Source organism: Siphateles boraxobius, unplaced genomic scaffold, assembly GCF_051911475.1.
Source record: "Siphateles boraxobius isolate OS27281-9 unplaced genomic scaffold, OSU_SipBor_1 6, whole genome shotgun sequence".
NCBI classification, from domain to species: domain Eukaryota; kingdom Metazoa; phylum Chordata; class Actinopteri; order Cypriniformes; family Leuciscidae; genus Siphateles; species Siphateles boraxobius.
In genome coordinates this window covers 15812736-15830142 of record NW_027509186.1, presented here as the reverse complement: position 1 = coordinate 15830142, position 17407 = coordinate 15812736, and the positions used below count along the sequence as shown (strand labels likewise).

The window sequence follows — 17407 nt, the reverse complement described above, 5'->3', positions numbered from 1 at the left end:
ATCCTCTCTTGGGTTTATTGGTAATCTTTGCAGTTTGCAGAGTAAGTGATGGTACCTTTTTCTGCAGGTGAAGGGGATATGTCCGATCTCTCGTGCAGGGGTAGCGCACTAAGCCGGGGGATGTCGTCGGGGACCATGGCACGAGGCTGACCCAAAACCACAGCTGCAGCTCTGCATACGTGCTTAATGCGAGGCCCCCCTCTGGCAGGTTCCTTATGGAGAGATTTGTAAAGTATAAAAACAAAAGCACTCAACAAATTCTGTTCTGTTATCATACTGGTTTGACTGGCATCCTATTAGCCAAAATAATGTCAATAATTACAATTAGTGTGTGCTAGTGTTGTCACGATACCAAAATTATTGTTTCGATACCGATACCAAGTCAAGAATTGCGATATCGATACTTTTTTGATACTTTTCCTGAAAAGCAAAAGTATTTCTTACAAGGCGTTTCACAAATAGACCTCCTTTGACTAGGTCTGTGCTCTTTAAATGCTTTAATAACCTTATATAAATAAATCACAGACAAACATGCACAGCATGCTCTGATTATAATCACATAGCCTATAGATCATTTTAGCTGATGTTTTGCTTTATTTTAGCAGCTTGCAAATTATTAACTTTATCTATGAAAGTTGGGGGGAAAGTTGTACACCTACTACAAAAATAAATAAAACATCTCCAGTTAACTAGCAGAGCATTCATTTAGTTCGCTATTAAACAAGAGATATAGTGCTATAATCAGTTGTTTTTTAAATCAAGCTGAGCGCTCTTTTTCGCTGCTGTCAGTTGCATGGATACAGTGTCTTTTGCGGCTCGCGCACCGTCTTCACTCGGACAAGCGATTCTATCTATCGCCGTTGCGGAGACTCTCCACTCTGCACAGTTTGTTCGGCCGTACATCAGTCCGCCGAATGGGGTGTTGCTAAGAACTTGCAATGTATAACAATCAGACCGGCCCTCGCGGCCTCTAAACACTACCGGCCCACCGGGAAAAGTCCTGACTCTCCCGATTGTCACTCCGCTACTGACCAGCGGCCACAGTATCACTTGTGCTCGCACATGTGGTCAAGCGTGCGTTGCACACACCAACATGAAATACATCTCTTACGAATCTGGAACGCGGTCATTCATAGAAGTATCGATACTAATACATTTAGGAATCGTGACATTTTCGAGAATCGCGACACTTTTGAAGTATCGGTGCACAGTGCAACACTAATATGTGCTGGGTATCGTAACAAAATTGAGTCTGTAAAAAAGCACCAATGCTAAAGTTTTCTATGTTTCCTAATCATTTAACAACATGTATTCTTTACTTCAATGAGCTCATTGTTTCTGCCTTAACTTAATGCATTGTTTAACAATGAAACTGAATGAAAATTAATTGAAATGCATTACACACAGTCACCCCTGATAAAAGATCACTCTAAATTGTAATTTAGACGCATGCATTTTCTGTAAAGCTCCTTTGAAACGATATGTATTGTGAAAATGCTATACAAATAAATGTCCATTGAATTAAATATAGGCTACTGGGGTGCGGGATATATGCCTTGCGCTCAGCACACATGAAGCTTGCGCAAAGCACTGGCAAAAGTAGCCTAATGATTATGGATGTATCGGGAAACGATAGCAAGGAGATATTTTAATTATTTATTAATGAACAAGTGTTTACTAAACGTGTTGGCTGCAAAGATGATTATTGCGAATTTGCGATGCTGACTCGTCATCCCTGCAGTAGTGAACGCGCGCGCGCCTATATGGATTAGGTAATCAAACTATTTATTTCTAATTGTTCCGTTTAAAAGTAGAAATATTTTGAACATATATAGAACTATTTCTCATGTCTGTGAGGCAAGTATCCTATACGCTGAGTTTTGGTTTATATGTGACGCGCTCCAGTTCTTGTAGTCGAAGGCTGATAAACTTTCTACTCTCGAGTGTATTCTGTGCGCTTTTAAGTGCCTTATCAGATTTACCGTGTTACCGGTCTTGGCAGCAATTATCTTGTCGAAAATATTGCATCGTGTGCTTATGGCATCGAGTCGGGTACATAGGTACACTTTTGATCATTTCCACATATTTTCTATCTATCTGGGTTGGACGCTTACACACACACACACACACACACTACAGCCTCACGTGCGACGAGCCACGTCTCTGGGCAGCCGCGTAAACTAGTGTTTTTCCGCCACAGCCAATCATGCTGCATGTTTATTGTTTCACTGACGTTGACGAGATTAACCACTTAGGTATCGAAACTTGGTACCGAAAAACAAGACATGTTTCGATACTCGGTAGTATCGAGGCAATTCGGTCGGTACCTAAAAAGTACCGAACTCGGTACCCAGCCCTAGAAAAACCTGATACCTGCTCTGGAGAAGCATCAGTCTTGTTGGGGCAGGCATTTTCAAGCCGTGCTTTCGGTTTTCGTCTCTGTCTCTTTGTTGCAGTAATTCTACCCTCTGGCAAAAGCTACCACAAACAAGGTGTGAAAACAGATGAAAACAAAATTAATAGCACTTCAATTATACACATGGTCAAAAAGCATCTACCGAGTAAGAATGTCTTAAAGCATGCACTATTGTTCAAAAGTTTAAGGTAATTATTTTTTAATGTTTTTGAAAGCAGTCTCTTGCACACCAAGGATGCATTTATTGTACACAGCAAAAATACATTTTAAAATGTAATTTATTCCTGTGATGACAAAGCTGAATCATTCCAATACGCAGATTGGCTGCTCAAGAAACATTTCTCGTTATTATCAGTGTAGAAAACAGTTGTGCAGCTTAATGTTTTTGTGGAAACTGTCATTTTTGATAAATTGAATGCATCCTTGCTGAATAAAAAGAAAATATATCTTTCAAAATATATCCTATCGTTACATACTACGTGTCCACTAGGGCTGGGTATTGTTAGGAATTTCACAATTCGATTCGATGCGATATTGATTTATTAGCTTCGATGTCGATTCAATAATTAGTAAATACACAAGTAATTAAGTTCCTAAGTATATTTTTAAATAATGTGTGCAGTATTACCAATGTTTAAGAACAAATTGACCCTAGCATGTTTCCTGTCATGGTTATTTAGCAGAACAAATTGTACAATATTGTACATGTCTTGCAGTGTTGGGAAAGTTCACTTTCTACATGAACTAGTTGAAAGTTCAGTTCACAAATTTTAAATTGACCCTATTGAACGAAGTTAAACTGAGAGAGCGTGCGTTCACAGACACCAGAATGAACGCGTACACAATAACGTTCATCAGGCAGTAATAAAGTACGTTCAGTTCACGTTCGCCCAAAATATGAACGAGTTCATGAACTATCGTTCAATGAACGCGTTCAGGCACAACACTGATGCGTTGAATACAAACCACGACTGTAACAAACAGGTGCTTTATTAACACACCTCTAAAGTGCATGTAACTGTAATAGAAAGTATATTTCTTTCTTCCTATACATTCAAGTTATAAAAGAAATGTAAACAGAAACAAAATGTGCATACTCATAAAAAAAAATAAACGCACACTACACGGTTCGGAACTCGCGAGCTCTAGATTTCGGGAGATTTGAACTAATTTGCGGACATCAGGGAGCCGCTATCAATATGCGGGAGACTCCCGGAGACTTATTGTTGTTCTTATTATCATTTAGGGGGGCTTAGGAACATTTTGGGGTAGCTTCAGCCCCCCTAAAATAGGCCTAACGACGTCCCTAGTTGGTGGTGCAGGCTTGAACGGAGTGCAGCTGCTGTCCGTCATCTTGCTGTTTTGGTAAAGCGCGTCTTGTACAACGCTGAACGCTCTCACTAGAGTGTTGCCCACAGCGCCGCCACTGGCCGGTGGGCTGAATCGATTCATAGGATTTGATGAATCGATATTGAATTGAGAAACCAAATAATTGCAATGCATTGATGAATCGATATTTTTACCCAGCCCTAGTGTCCACATTACCCCATGACCCAAAGTATTTATAAAAACAGTTAATCTTAATGGAAAATTACACATTTAGATAAATGGACTTACCCCAGATGATTTCAGCTGTTTCTGCTGATCTATTTTGATGAGTTGAACCTTGGCTTTCTTGAGGAGGTTGAACATGCGCTTGTTGGCTCCTGTCAGGCGAGGGCGCTGGGTGGTAGTTTTCTCCTCAATGTCAACGGCATGTTTCTGAGTGTCCTCAGAAACCAGTCCTTCTGATTCTGTGAGATGTATCTTATCAAAGTCTGAAAAATAACAAATGTGTATGGACATGTTAAGACCAAAATACTGTCAAGTAGTACTTTATAACAAACTTTGAAGTTAACATGAAATGGCATTATTTGACAAAATACTCAATGATTGTAGAAACCATGAACTGTGTTCAATTAACTTAACTAATAGGAACATTTTAGAAAGAAAATTTGGAAGAAATATCTTTGGAATAACGAGAACTGATTATTTGTTTATAATGAGACCAGGAATTTGTTTTACAAGTCTATTCTGATATCAAGTGTATTTTAAGGTAGACAGCATTTATTTATAATTAAAGGTTTAGAGGTTTAAGCTTTGCCCACCTTTGCATTTATTGGGAAGAGAGATGTCAGTATGAATGGAAAACTCATCTGGCAGGTCATCCTCTTGAATGTCTTTTGCCTGGTGTTGCGCCAGCAACTTGGCACTCAGAGCTCGCACACAGATGGAGACTTTGCGAACAACCCCAGGGGTGTTGAGATCCTCAATCTTGAGTTTTGCTTTTTCCTTCTTCATGTCTCTGAGAGACTTTATTAGACTGGCCCCTTCTTCCAACTCCTTCTTCTGTGTCTTGGCAGGGGATGATACAACTTTGCCTACTTTGTCCTTTGGGGTCTTTTTACACCTTGAGAGACTCTGTTTAAGTTTAAGCTTTTTGTATAACCTAAATTTTGATGTTTGCGCTTTGAATTTTGAGGATTTTTTCTTCTTTTGGATGGGATCCAGCAACGAGTCCACTGTAAAATCTTTGGCAGATAGCAAGGTCTCTAACTCCTTGTCAAGATCTTCATCAAAAGTATACACATCTTCATTGGCAGGCTCCAGCACTCCCCATTTGAAACCAGGATCTCTGAGTAGGGATCGCCTTTTCCCAGGCTGCTTCTCCTCACTGAAGATCTCAACATCATCAGGTGATTTAGGTTTTGAGTCCCAAGCGGAAGACAAATCAAGATCAGTTTCACTCACTTCATCTTCATCCTGAGACTGAAGAGATCCAAGTTCACCGCATTCATTGGATTCAGGTTTCTTTGATTTCGGTTGCAGACCAAGCTTCTTTTGGGAGTTCTTGCGGGGAAGATCTGACATACCAAGATCATCCATGAACCTCTTTGGTGTTTTTATAACCCGAGAGGATCGGGCACTAACAACTGGCATTATGAAATGTCTAATGGTTTTCACGAACTTTGTTTTGCTTCGTTGGATCTCTTGATCTTGGTCTGTTTTCACATTCACAAAATCCTTTTCTGGCTGATCGAAAAGTTGATCACCACTGGTGTTCTCCAACTGATTGGATAAGAGCTTAGCTTTTTTCCGTCTACCCTCTAATGACTGAAGACTCGAAATCTGTTTCCTCTTGTACTTTGTTGAGAATATACCAACTAGTTTAGACTCTCCTACTTCAGACCCTGTCATTGTTGGGCAATCGTCCCTAACCTCAAACAACTTCTTCTTTTGCAATTTGGGATTTCTTATTCGCCGTCCAATCAAAGACTTTCTTCTACGCTTGACCCGTTTTATTTGCCTGTGTGAGGGAGGAGGTACCTGTGGGTGATCTCTCACGGAAGGCTCTAAAACTAGAACCTCTTCAGTTTCAATTGATGCTGTCTCAAGTTTTATCTCTGGCTGGGGTTCTGTCCCAAGACTAGGACTGGTTGGAGGGGTTTCAACAGTTTGTTCGATGACCTGAGATTCAGCTGCTTCAGGTAATGGTTCTGTAGCTGGTGGAATGGACCTTTTACCTTTTTTCTGCATAACTTTACTTAAATGCCTTTTTGGTTTGGATTCTACAGGTGCTGGCACTGATGTTGGCAATACTGGCGATTCCTCCACCTGAGATTCCGTTTCAGTTGCAATTTCAGATGCAGGGTTTTCTTGAGATTCATTCAATTTGCCCTTCCGCCTGCACTTTCGTCTGTAAATTGTCCAGTGATTGCGTCTTGTACGTTTCTTCCGAGCAGTGTTTTGACATAGCTTGTTCCTTGCTTTGGGGGCGGGAGTGGTAGCAGTAATTTCCAACACATTATCTGTCTTTTGATGGTCTTCAACTTTTGCAGGTTCTCTTAATTCAGGTGAAGTTGTAACTTGCTGAATTAAAAAGGATTGCTTTAAGCTGTTGTTTTTACCTGGTGAGGAGACAACTTTGATTTGAAGTGGTGGAACGGAATCGTTACTTATCAGATCTTCAGGGTCCATCTGAGTGGCCTCATCTGGATGTGCTTCAGTTGCAATTTCTGACTTTTCCAGAGCCACCTTGTTTTCCTTTTCTAGGGTCTTCTCAACCTTCTCAATGGCCACTGGGTTCTCTGGGCTTTCAGGAAATAGATCACAGGCAGTGTTCTCTATGTTTTGCGACTCCTGCGAAGAGCTAGCTTCCAAGGTATTGGAAGGAGCAGATGTGGATTCTGCTTCTGTAGAAACATCTACTTCCTCATCACATTTAGAAGCAAGTTCAGCCTCTGTGGTGGGGCTTTCACCTACTTTGCTTGGCCTCTCTTGGACTTGAGAATCTTGGGGTTTGATTTCTTGCAATTTTTGGAGATCATCTTGGACTTGGGAATTTTTGCTTTTGCTTTCTTGAGTTTTGCTTGGATTCTCTTGGATATGGGAATCTTTGCTTTTGCTTTTCACCAGTGTAAGAGTCCACACAAACTTGCAGCGTTTCTTGCGAGAACGGGCTTTGGGGTTTCGTATTCTGGTCAGTTTTAAACCTGGAATTCCGACAAAATCATTGTCAAAAGAGAGTTTTTGAGGATCATCAGCTGAGTGGCCAAGATCTTTTGCTGATGGTGAATGAGGCTCCTGATTCCTTTCAGATTCTTTACGATTTTTCTTCTTCTTTTTCTTTTTTTTCTTCTTTGAAGGTGACCTGGATTCATCAATTGTTGAGACCTCTAAAAGCGACTCTGCTAAACTCTGGTTTCCAGATTCTTGTGGAACATTTGAGTGCCTTCTGCGTTGTCTCCTAATCACAAGCTTATTTACCTCTGATGCCTCTTGTTCTGACTTATCATCAGGTTTTGGCTCCATACTTTCATTGAGAGGTGGATTTTGAGACCTTCGAGTTGATTTCCTCAGCTTGAGTTTTTGGTCATTGGTCTCTTTTTTAGGATCTGTTTGTGGAGTGGATTCTAATTTCTTATCAGCAGATCTTCCTCGCCTTCTGGTACAAACCTCATCCTTTGGCTCACCAGCATTGATTTCACTGGCTGGTACGTTTGTCTTTAATTTCACATGAGCATTTGAGATTTGGGCACACTGACTCTCTGTAACTTCAGATTTGATTTCCTTCTGTTTTTTACCAGATCTACGTTGGACTTTAACCACTGTCTTCTTGGCCACCAACTTGATTGTGATCCTTGGAGTTGATTGGGTCTCCCGTTTTGTTGATCCCCTTTTTCTCCTGGTGGGCTTCTCTGATCCTCCATCACCACCATCATCATCTACTGATGTGTCCTTTAGAGACTCTTGACTGTGTAGTTGCTGAACAGAACATGAATCATTTTGAGGATCTTCTGAACCTGTTTTTTCAACAAAAGGAGAGACTGGAAGAGCCAGCCTTTGACGTATCCTCCTTGACGACTTTGCTGAAGCACGATCACCTGAAAACAGACGATTCTAGATTTAATTTAATTTAATTTAATTATATTCATTCCACAGTGGTCAAGTGATTCAAACATGTTAGGGCTTAAGCTCCAGTGACTATCAAGTGGAGACTGAAATAATAACATGTATCTTTTAAATGAGCTATGCCAACACTGTTTGTTCTCGAGTCATTGAAGTTACGCTCTGTTGTACAAGATGAAAAATTACTAAAATTAGTTGTTGTTTTTTTACTTATATCGTATGGGATCATTTTATGCTATAAAAAAAGCTACAATACAAACACAAACTTAGAGGGGACTTTCTGAATTATTTGCATTTGAAGCCACACTTACGTTTATATGGATTTCGTCTACCCCGAACCGGGGCGCTGCCATTTTCGTTTTGAACATCAAATCCTTTGAATTCGGCTCCCTGAAAGTCAAAAAGAGATTTGAATTTAACATGCGTAACTTGTTTCAAGTCTACACTTTACTTGTTTGTTGTATTTTTACATAATTTACTGTGATATAGCCCAGTACACATCACATAGATACACTACAGTTCTAAAGTTTGTGGTCAGTAAGATGTTTGGGATATTTTTAAAAGAAACTAATACTTTTATTTAGCAAGGGCACCCTAAAATGATCAAAATTGACAGTAAAGACGTGTATAATTGCTGTTCTGTTAACCTTTCTACTCATCAAAGAATCCTGAAAAAATGTTTCACCTTTTCCAGAAAAATATTAAGCAGCTTATAATCAGCAGTGTTTAACACTGATAATAACCTTCCATGAGCATTTTAAAATATATATTAAAATAGAAAACAGTTATTTTAAATTGTTACTGTTTTACTGTATGTTTGATTAAATAAATGGAGCTTTGGTGAGCATTGAGCATAAGAGACTTCTTTCAAAAACATTTAAAAAATCTTACAGAACCCAAATTTATCAACGGTAGTACATGAAAATGTCAGTTTAAAAAAAGGCTAAACAAGACATGACAATGCATATATTTGCATATTTGGCAAAATGTTGCTGAAGCTTTAAAACAGGTAGTACATATTTTTAATTTTAAGGACTGAACATTTATAAAGGAGTTGTTATTCACAAACGCTTTGTGGCACTTTTCTGCATAAATGAATGCCTTGTTTAAGATTCACCTTGTCCATAATGTACTGAATATAAACAGAACACCACAACAAGTAGCCTAATGCCATTTCTGTGTTTGACAAAGATTTAAGGCCTTATTAGAATTAGGCCTTACAAGTGTTAAAACACTGAACTGTAGAAGACATAACTCTCTTGTTTCACACTTCACAGAACACAGCTCAAGCTCAAAGACAAAGAAAGAACTGAACTGAAACAACTCCACTATTCTGTTGTGTGAAACAACGCAACTGGAACAACTCTGCTGTTAACCACCCTAGTAAACTTGAAAATAACTGATTAATTATTTAGTATTAAGAAAACAAAACTCAGGTAAAGTACTGTTTATTCTTACACAATCTCTGTTATTTTAACATCTATTGGAAACATTAAAAATATGTCTATTGATAAGTTTACATGCAGCATGGTCAAATAAGTGTTACTGCACTGACTAAAATCACATCCTATACACAATATTACAACAGATAGCATATTGGCAGAGAGTTACCCTGCAAACTTGTAAAACCTGCACTGATTACTTCAAGTTTACAGAAGTTAACCAAAAACCGAAACCGTAAACCTCACAGAGAAGCTAATACACAGACAATAGCCCCGTATCTATTTTTATAAGTGTCAGAGCGTCTTCAAACCTTCAAAGTCCACAAAACTTTGACCTTGATCATCTTTTTTATTTCAGTTGCATCTTTCTGCTCAGGCAACACAACACAAGTAACCATAGCACATTTCCATGCCAATGAGACATGACGCATAGGTGAAACAAGTGCACCAGAAAAAAGCTGCATACAGGATTCCAATGCCTCTTGACCAATGAATTCATGTGACTTTTCTCATTGTTCAAGATTACAGGATAAGGACTTTTAGAAAGAATTCATACAGTGCACTCACAAAGAGCAATTTCTGGCTAAGGCCAAGCACAACTATTAAAACTACACACATTTCCAAGAATTTAACAGGTGTGCAAATCACCATTTTACAATTCATAATATGTCCAGGTTTTCCATTATTGTGGAAACCCTGTACACTGATCAGCACAGTGTCGTAACACATCAATCCATTTCAAATACATTAGTTTTCAACAATTAATAGGCCTTTATGTTGATATGATATAACTAGCCTATGCCTTTAAAAACACAACAGGTTTGTCAATGTTATCGTTCATTTAGTAGACTTGCACACAAGGTTATGATGATGCTACAGAAAAAAACAATTACATTGCTACAAATGTCCAGTTTTTGATAATTAGTTGTTTACTGTACAAAACCATAGTAAAAGGGCTCACAATTTAAAATCGTCACCTACTGACACACCTAACTAAATATATGTGTGATAAGGTTCAAATCGGAACAAGACGTCATTATGAGAATTTATAGACTAATCAAGTTATGCTGGTAATAAAGGTAACAAAACATACCTTATCATAATCTGGGAAGTATTTATTTTCAATACAATATTACCTTAAGTCAACATATATTAGGTCTAAAATCTACAAATATAATTATCCAAAAATATTATAACTGAATATTTTTCATATAACATCAATATTACATATTTTTTACAATTACAACATGAATTTACATACTTTGTTGCTAATACACAGGGGGATTTGGAAACACTGACTAGGGACAGACTAATATGCATCATAATAGAAAAAGATTCAGCAAATGAAATAAGAAAATAAATAAATTCACAGGACTATGTCTGATGTGTTAAGACAAATCCCACAAAGCATAAGTAACACACAGTGAAAGTTTGTGTCAGCTATCCATTGATAAAGATACCCACATAGCCTATATATTCATTGACTGTCGTGGAATGACCTTTTAAGCATTAAAGTAACATCATTGTTCTTCACTGCAGGTGATCCAGCAGCACTGAATGCTCTTATCAGCAATCTGTCACAAGAATCAAGTCCAGTAAACTGGGTGTTGCAACTGGTGCATGCATAGAAGAAAAAAAAGACAATATGCACGTGCAAAGAGGACCAGTTAACGCATACAGTGGTGTTTATATGCAACACCCACAACTGTATGAAATGAAATTAAAATAAAATTCAAACTGCATGATCTCTGACCCACAATCTGCTGTGAGCTACAATGCTACAGTAACTGCCCCCTCCCCCTCCGAGTTTTAATGTAACGCTATACGGCAGTCACTGCGCTCGCTCGCGCTACTTGTATTCGTATTCCTTCCTATGAAACACGGTCGCGCAAAAACAAGCTCGCACTGGTGCATTTGATTGCTACAGTAAAAACCGCCAGTTTGAGCCATGCACTCACCTCTTCGCTCCCACTCGAGCTGTATCCAGCCTCTCCCAGGCTCTTGTAGCTCGCCTCTAGCCCGATAAGGCGCAAGTGAGACTGGTCCTCGTTCAGCGCGAGCACCAGGCAGGTGGGCCTCGGGCCTCCGTTAGAGGAGATCTCGTCTAGATCTGTGCCAGAGCGGCCGAGCTGCCATCGCTTCTCCGAACGCAAACGGCTCCGCGACGACCAAGGCCGACCGGGGAAGCGACCCCGCGCCGCGCCCATACCGCCTGCGCCCACAACGGCAGCCGCGGTTGCTGATCCGCATCCCGCTGCCGCCATCATCGCATCAACAACAACACCGATAGACAGAAACTCAGGCAGCGAGAAGAGGGAAAGCGCTGATGGGAGGGGGGTGGATGCGCGCTGCACTATGGGAAGTGTAGGCTGGGAATGAAGTGTACTTCCACAACATCTGGACAGAACTGTCAAGGCAAGTGTTGAATGTACATTATTTATTATTTTAATATATCGTTGTTTTATTAAAAATATATATTTTGTATTATATTGTTTTACAAACGTTTTATTTAGTTTGTATATTTATTAAACTACATAATGTATTTATCATTTTTATTTCTTATTTAATAGATAATAATTATTTCAATCAAATAAAACTGGGCTTGTGGGGAAAAATATTGGAATATTAATGATTCTATTGGTAAGAAGAAGTAAGGCCTTGCTTTCAGTGTGGAAAATAATATTTTTATAGTTAATTCCATTCTTTTGTTATAACATTTAAGATATTTTAACCATTTGAATAGACAAATGAACAAAAAAGCGCCTCCATGCGCCACTCCAGTGTTGAATCATGTTGATCCTTGTCCATGCATGCATTTTTTAACATCTAGTAAATTATATTGTTTATGGATTTCACAATAAGCACATTGTTTATGTATATTTGCACGATTGTAATGCAAAAATAACTAACATACTATGTAAATATTAAATAATATTTCAATATAGTATTTTTTAGTTTTAGTATTAATAATAGCTGTTTATTTACATCATGTCAGTATTTACTGTTATTTGTGCTTAATGTTATTTACATTATTAGATTGTAGTAGCAATGGTTTTTACTGTAAAAAAAATCACTGTAAGAATAAAGGGAATTTCAAAATGAAGCATCTGGACACATTGTAGAACAGATAATTTTGTGGAGAATTGTAATGAAAATAAAGGCAAATAGCAGCAAAAAAATAATTGCTTTCTGGGGTGAAATGCGACCTAAACATGTTTTTTTTTGTGACAATCGCCAGTTAGGCTATTAGACTAAAGGGTTATACTCTAAAACCCATGATTTGAATATCAGTCACGCGCTTCACGCCTGTCCTAGAAAACTCTATTATCCATCATGCAACGCCGTAGAGTGACGTCTCGTCATAGTTTTCATCAGGAAGCGGAACCATAAAAGTTGTTTCCCCCCTCGCCTTTGTTGTGTTAAACCCTCCGTTTTCTCATCTGAGCTCGGCTGTTAAGGTATCAACCCACCTTCATTAAAACAAACGATCAGTTTTAGATTTTAGAGAAAACAGTCTAACGTATGCGATCGGTTTTTGTTTGCTCGCAGTCTAGTAATGCTGTTTGACTGAGGTGTAACTTAGGTTAGAAAATCCATCTTATTGCTCTGATCATTTTGACTGTTTTGCAAGCAGTGTCTCAATTGTGTTGATTAGATGTTTTGATTTTAGGACAAAGCTGTGAAGGGGGCTTAAGTGCATGATGTTTCACAGTAATCCCAATTTCCCTTTAGCTCGCGATCATGTGAATCACTGTGTTATGACAGTACTGTTTTGAGTAGGCAGATGGCAGCAATGTTTCAGGATATTGATCAGATATTGGTGTCTGGATTTATAAACGAACTCTTTTCTTCACAGAAAGCCCACCACCATCACAACAAATCACAACTATGAATCTTGAACGAATTCCCAATGAAGAGAAGCTTCAGCTCTGCAGAAGATACTACCTAGGTAAGCTGTGACAATGGGATATCGTGACACTTCAATGTTTTGTGTACAAGTGTTGTTGTTTTCAATGTGCTAATTTTTTCCTCAGGTGGTTTTGCATTCCTCCCCTTTCTCTGGCTGGTTAATGTGATGTGGTTTTTCAAAGAGGCCTTTTTAAAACCTGCATACACAGAACAACCACAGCTCAAATCTTGTGAGTATGTGACAATACATGTCATGAGTCACACTTTTTCACAAAACTTGTGTTTTACCACATTGCTGTGGGTGATATTCTTCCTTGCAACTCTTCCCACAACCTGTTTTAAAATGTCTCTTTAAATAAGTCTAAACTCAGATTTTAAGTCAGGAGGGGGTCTCCTTGCCATTTGCTTTGCAAAAAAACTTCCAGGGGATATTCACATTGCAGAGATGAACAAGCCGATAGATGCTGTTCCCTCGCTGGAATGCTTAAGCCGAGTTTGTGTAAACTCAAGTGTGTTTATATGCAAGCCTCTTGATACTTTTAAGGGCATATTTTGAGTCCAGGAAATACTTTAAGGAGTTACTTGTGTTCATCAATCACTTGTATTAAATAAAATGTTATATTTAAGCAATAAGGTTTGAGAAATCATGCTGTATTGTGAATATTGTTCTGCATTCTGGTGATGATTGTTGCTGTTGCTTTTAAACAACTGCTACTATATAGTGAATTTATTAACTGATAAAATGAATACAAGCGTCTGCCAAATGCATAACTGTAAATAGCACAATATTTCATTAAAACATAATTTTTTTAAGCCAGCTGAGTTGCCCTTTGTGGACAGTTAGATGTGTGTTACACAGGGCAATAGGTGAATTGCCTTTGACCTTTTTGAAAAATAGTGTATTTGTGCATATTTTATATGGAACCGTTTATTTAATTTACTAGGTACAATATATAAGCAAATCTTAAAAATAAAAGGTTTACATATGTTTATCATATTTGATGCATATAGTATTATATATTGGAGGGGAAAATATCTCTTATAATTTATCTAAAAAATATGCAATTTAGTACAGTTGCTGATATTTATATGGCTAAGATTCTTATGGCTTGTAATGTAATCAATGAGCTCTTCCTAACAGTATAGCAGACTACTTGCAGAAAATGCAAATAAATATAGTTGTCACTCCTTATCTCCCAATAATATGTTTTAGTAAGATGTTTAATTTAATTGCTAAGTTTTATGATTGAAGCGGTGTAGTTTTAATTGTGAGGAGCAAAACATATAATGCGATGCAATACAACGATGATTGAGAAATGAATGTTCGTCAACCTGTTGTATCATATTTGATACTCACATTTAAACATGATGTATCAATATTCAAGTAAACTTAAGTTGCTTCAGTCCAGTGTCCATCTTGAAACTTGACTGGTGTATATTTATTTCAGCGTTTGACATTAGGATGTAATGTGTACTGCTTCTTCTTCTTCTGCCTTCAACAGATGTAAAGAAGTCAGCTATGGGGCTTTTACTGTGGGTGGCCGTGCTGACGACGTGGATCACCATTTTCCAGCATTTCAGAGCAAGGTGGGGTGAGGTGGGAGATTACCTCTCCTTCACCATTCCGCTCGGCACAGCCTGATCAGATGGCGCTGCTTTAAAATACCTCTTTTTTTTTATTCTCCTCCCATCGACATGATGCTCCTTCGCTAATTTGACCACTGTTGTCTGTGTTGTCCATTAATAAAAATTGTGTTTTGCACCATTTCAAATAAAATCTGAAAATTTCCTGCAGTGTCACTGTTTTTATCATGTGAAATACAGAAATGTATGAAAATGAACTATTTAAATAATTTAGAAATACAATTTTTTTAAGCTAGTAAGTTAAGAGGCAGCGTTTAACCCCCCTTAAATGTACTTATTTCTGAGAATGCAGGATTCTCACTGTTAGAAACAATGTCAAAATGGCTTTCTATCTTGTTTATGTGTCCATCTAAAACTACTTTAAAAAGTATTTTTGTAATTGTATTATACAAGTATAAATCATGATTTTACATATGAGAAACATGGAATATTTGTACATTGACATCAAAAATGTCACATGGTAAGAAATCTCAGTGATGAAAACCTTAACTAGAGCAAAAATATACACTTTTCTTTATACACATGGATATATTTGAACCTAAAAAAAGTGCAACGTTGAAAAGAAAATCAATCTCCATTATTCAGCCACTCATTTTCCATTTTTAGAGCTTGTTGTGAGTGGAAAGTGAAAGCATCAAATGGCCAAGAGGGTTCTAGCAAAATCCCCACGATGAACGAATTGCCTTGTTCTCTTGCTCGCTAATCAACACAGCTTGCAATCATTTTAAACCCTCTGCATACCAGACTCTGTAATATCGACGCATGAAGCCTCTGTCTGATTTCGTAACCCCGTACAGGCGCCTATTATGAAATTCGATCCAACTTTTGAGCGAACGCTAAGCCCCTCGTGGATCTTCTTGGGTGCTGTTTTTAGTCACCTATAGCCAGTGCACGGACAGAAAGTTCTGCTTCTGCTACCAGTGGATGGCAACAGCAGAAGGACATGTTATCCTCGGCCCCAATGACTTGCACTCCTGCCAGAACACTGGTCATGATTTAAATCCAAGGGCCAGTTCCTTTCATAGGCCACGTGTGGTCATTAGACAGTTGATGAAGATCCATGTGAAGAAGATGTCCTTAGAAATGTGCTGTGAATTAATCTGTTGTTGAAGGTCAGCACAATGTGTTTAGTGTGACATAATAATGTTAATATGAATCCTTGACAGATTGAAAACAGACATGTCAAAATGTGTAGATTTTCCTGCCTTTTTTCTGAGACATCTCCCGTAATGTATCAGGCCCAAATCGCTTTCCATCATTAGCTCAGGATTCTTTTTTAATTGATGATGTGTTTACGTTTTTAAGATTTGTATTATGTAATGGCATTCAACGCGTTACTTGATAAACAAACTAATAGCAATATGGCATCATGCATTACTTAGGAATGCCTGCCAACCACATTTCATTAACACTAAGATAGAAAATGCCTGGCAACTGGCAGGATGGCAGCGGTTGTGTCCATTCAATACTGCAGAATAACTACAATTTCAGATTCTGGAATAGCCTCAAGTTAAATTACTTTATTGTATTAAATTCATTTAATTGCAGATTAGCTTGTGTAGGAAAGGAGAAAATGACTAACAGGGTGAGGTTAGCAAAATGTGGACACTTTTTGGTAAACTGTGTTAAATACAAATAAATCTATATTTTACCTGCACGATTACGGTTTTAAACAAATGCTTAAGGTCTCTTACCTTCAACTTCAGTTTTTGAAGGTATATGGGTGTTTTTTTTATTATTTTTTTATTTTTTATTAAATATACAGAGATTAAAAAATGATAAGAATCCATTTTTATTCTCCAGCCATTTTCAGGTAAAGTGGAACACACATTTTCATTAGTTTGTGCTTGGATAATACAATTGCTTACAACAGGATATTGTACAAATCCTTTTTTTTTTATAGAAATTTTTCAAAATGGAAAAGAATAACTTTATTAAAACATACACACTAGCGGATTGTGTTCTTATTGATGATGATGTTTCATGCACAGCTCTGGGTTCCTTTTTAAAAAATACTTTGGAACCAGCAATAACCTGCTTTGTATTTGTTTTCAGAAAACCATTTAATTCCACTAGCTTTTGAATATTCAAAAAAACCATTTTCCCCTTTCTGCCTATAGCTTTGTGACATTTCCTGTAAAACAAAACAACTTTTCACATTAAACAATGTATTATCTTTTAATTTATATGATGTCCCACTTTAGCTGAATACTACTGTCCCATTGTATCTGACACGTTAATGTAAATGGGGTCAGTAACAAAACTTGATATTTTTTTTAAAAATAGAACAAAGAAACTTGCACACCATTGCAGAAATTTTAATTATCACATGAACCGATGTAATAAAATGTATATTGAAATGCGGTTTGTATTAGAATATTAACCTTAACAATTGAATTAAACTTAAACAATGTGTGTGCTTTCTCAGACATTCCAGCACTTGAGTAGTATCCACATGGTTTATATTTGACCAATCAAATGGTGATATTCAGATTAAGTACAACATTGTGACAACATTTCAAGGCAACCCACCACGATCGCAATTTTT

General features: G+C 37.7%; 2 protein-coding genes across 2 annotated transcripts in view; one reads left to right on the top strand and one right to left on the bottom strand.

The window, feature by feature from the left end:
- kmt2bb (lysine (K)-specific methyltransferase 2Bb) overlaps positions 1-11629 on the bottom strand; it is a 46696-nt gene extending 35067 nt beyond the window's left edge. The window contains exons 1-6 of the mRNA XM_077207840.1: positions 11265-11629; positions 8176-8254; positions 4564-7839; positions 4034-4233; positions 2374-2478; positions 56-212 (exon numbers count right to left, since the gene is read on the bottom strand). Coding sequence (XP_077063955.1) covers positions 56-212; positions 2374-2478; positions 4034-4233; positions 4564-7839; positions 8176-8254; positions 11265-11573 — 4126 coding nt within the window. The 5' untranslated portion in view covers positions 11574-11629. The remainder of the gene's footprint in view (positions 1-55; positions 213-2373; positions 2479-4033; positions 4234-4563; positions 7840-8175; positions 8255-11264) is intronic.
- Positions 11630-12654: 1025 nt separating this feature from the next.
- Positions 12655-15004, top strand: psenen (presenilin enhancer, gamma-secretase subunit). Its single transcript, XM_077207375.1, has 4 exons — positions 12655-12764; positions 13163-13255; positions 13341-13445; positions 14718-15004. The coding sequence occupies exons 2-4, from the start codon at positions 13195-13197 to the stop codon at positions 14855-14857; spliced, it is 306 nt and encodes a 101-aa protein (XP_077063490.1). The 5' UTR covers positions 12655-12764; positions 13163-13194; the 3' UTR covers positions 14858-15004.
- The last annotated feature ends 2403 nt before the right edge of the window (positions 15005-17407 follow it).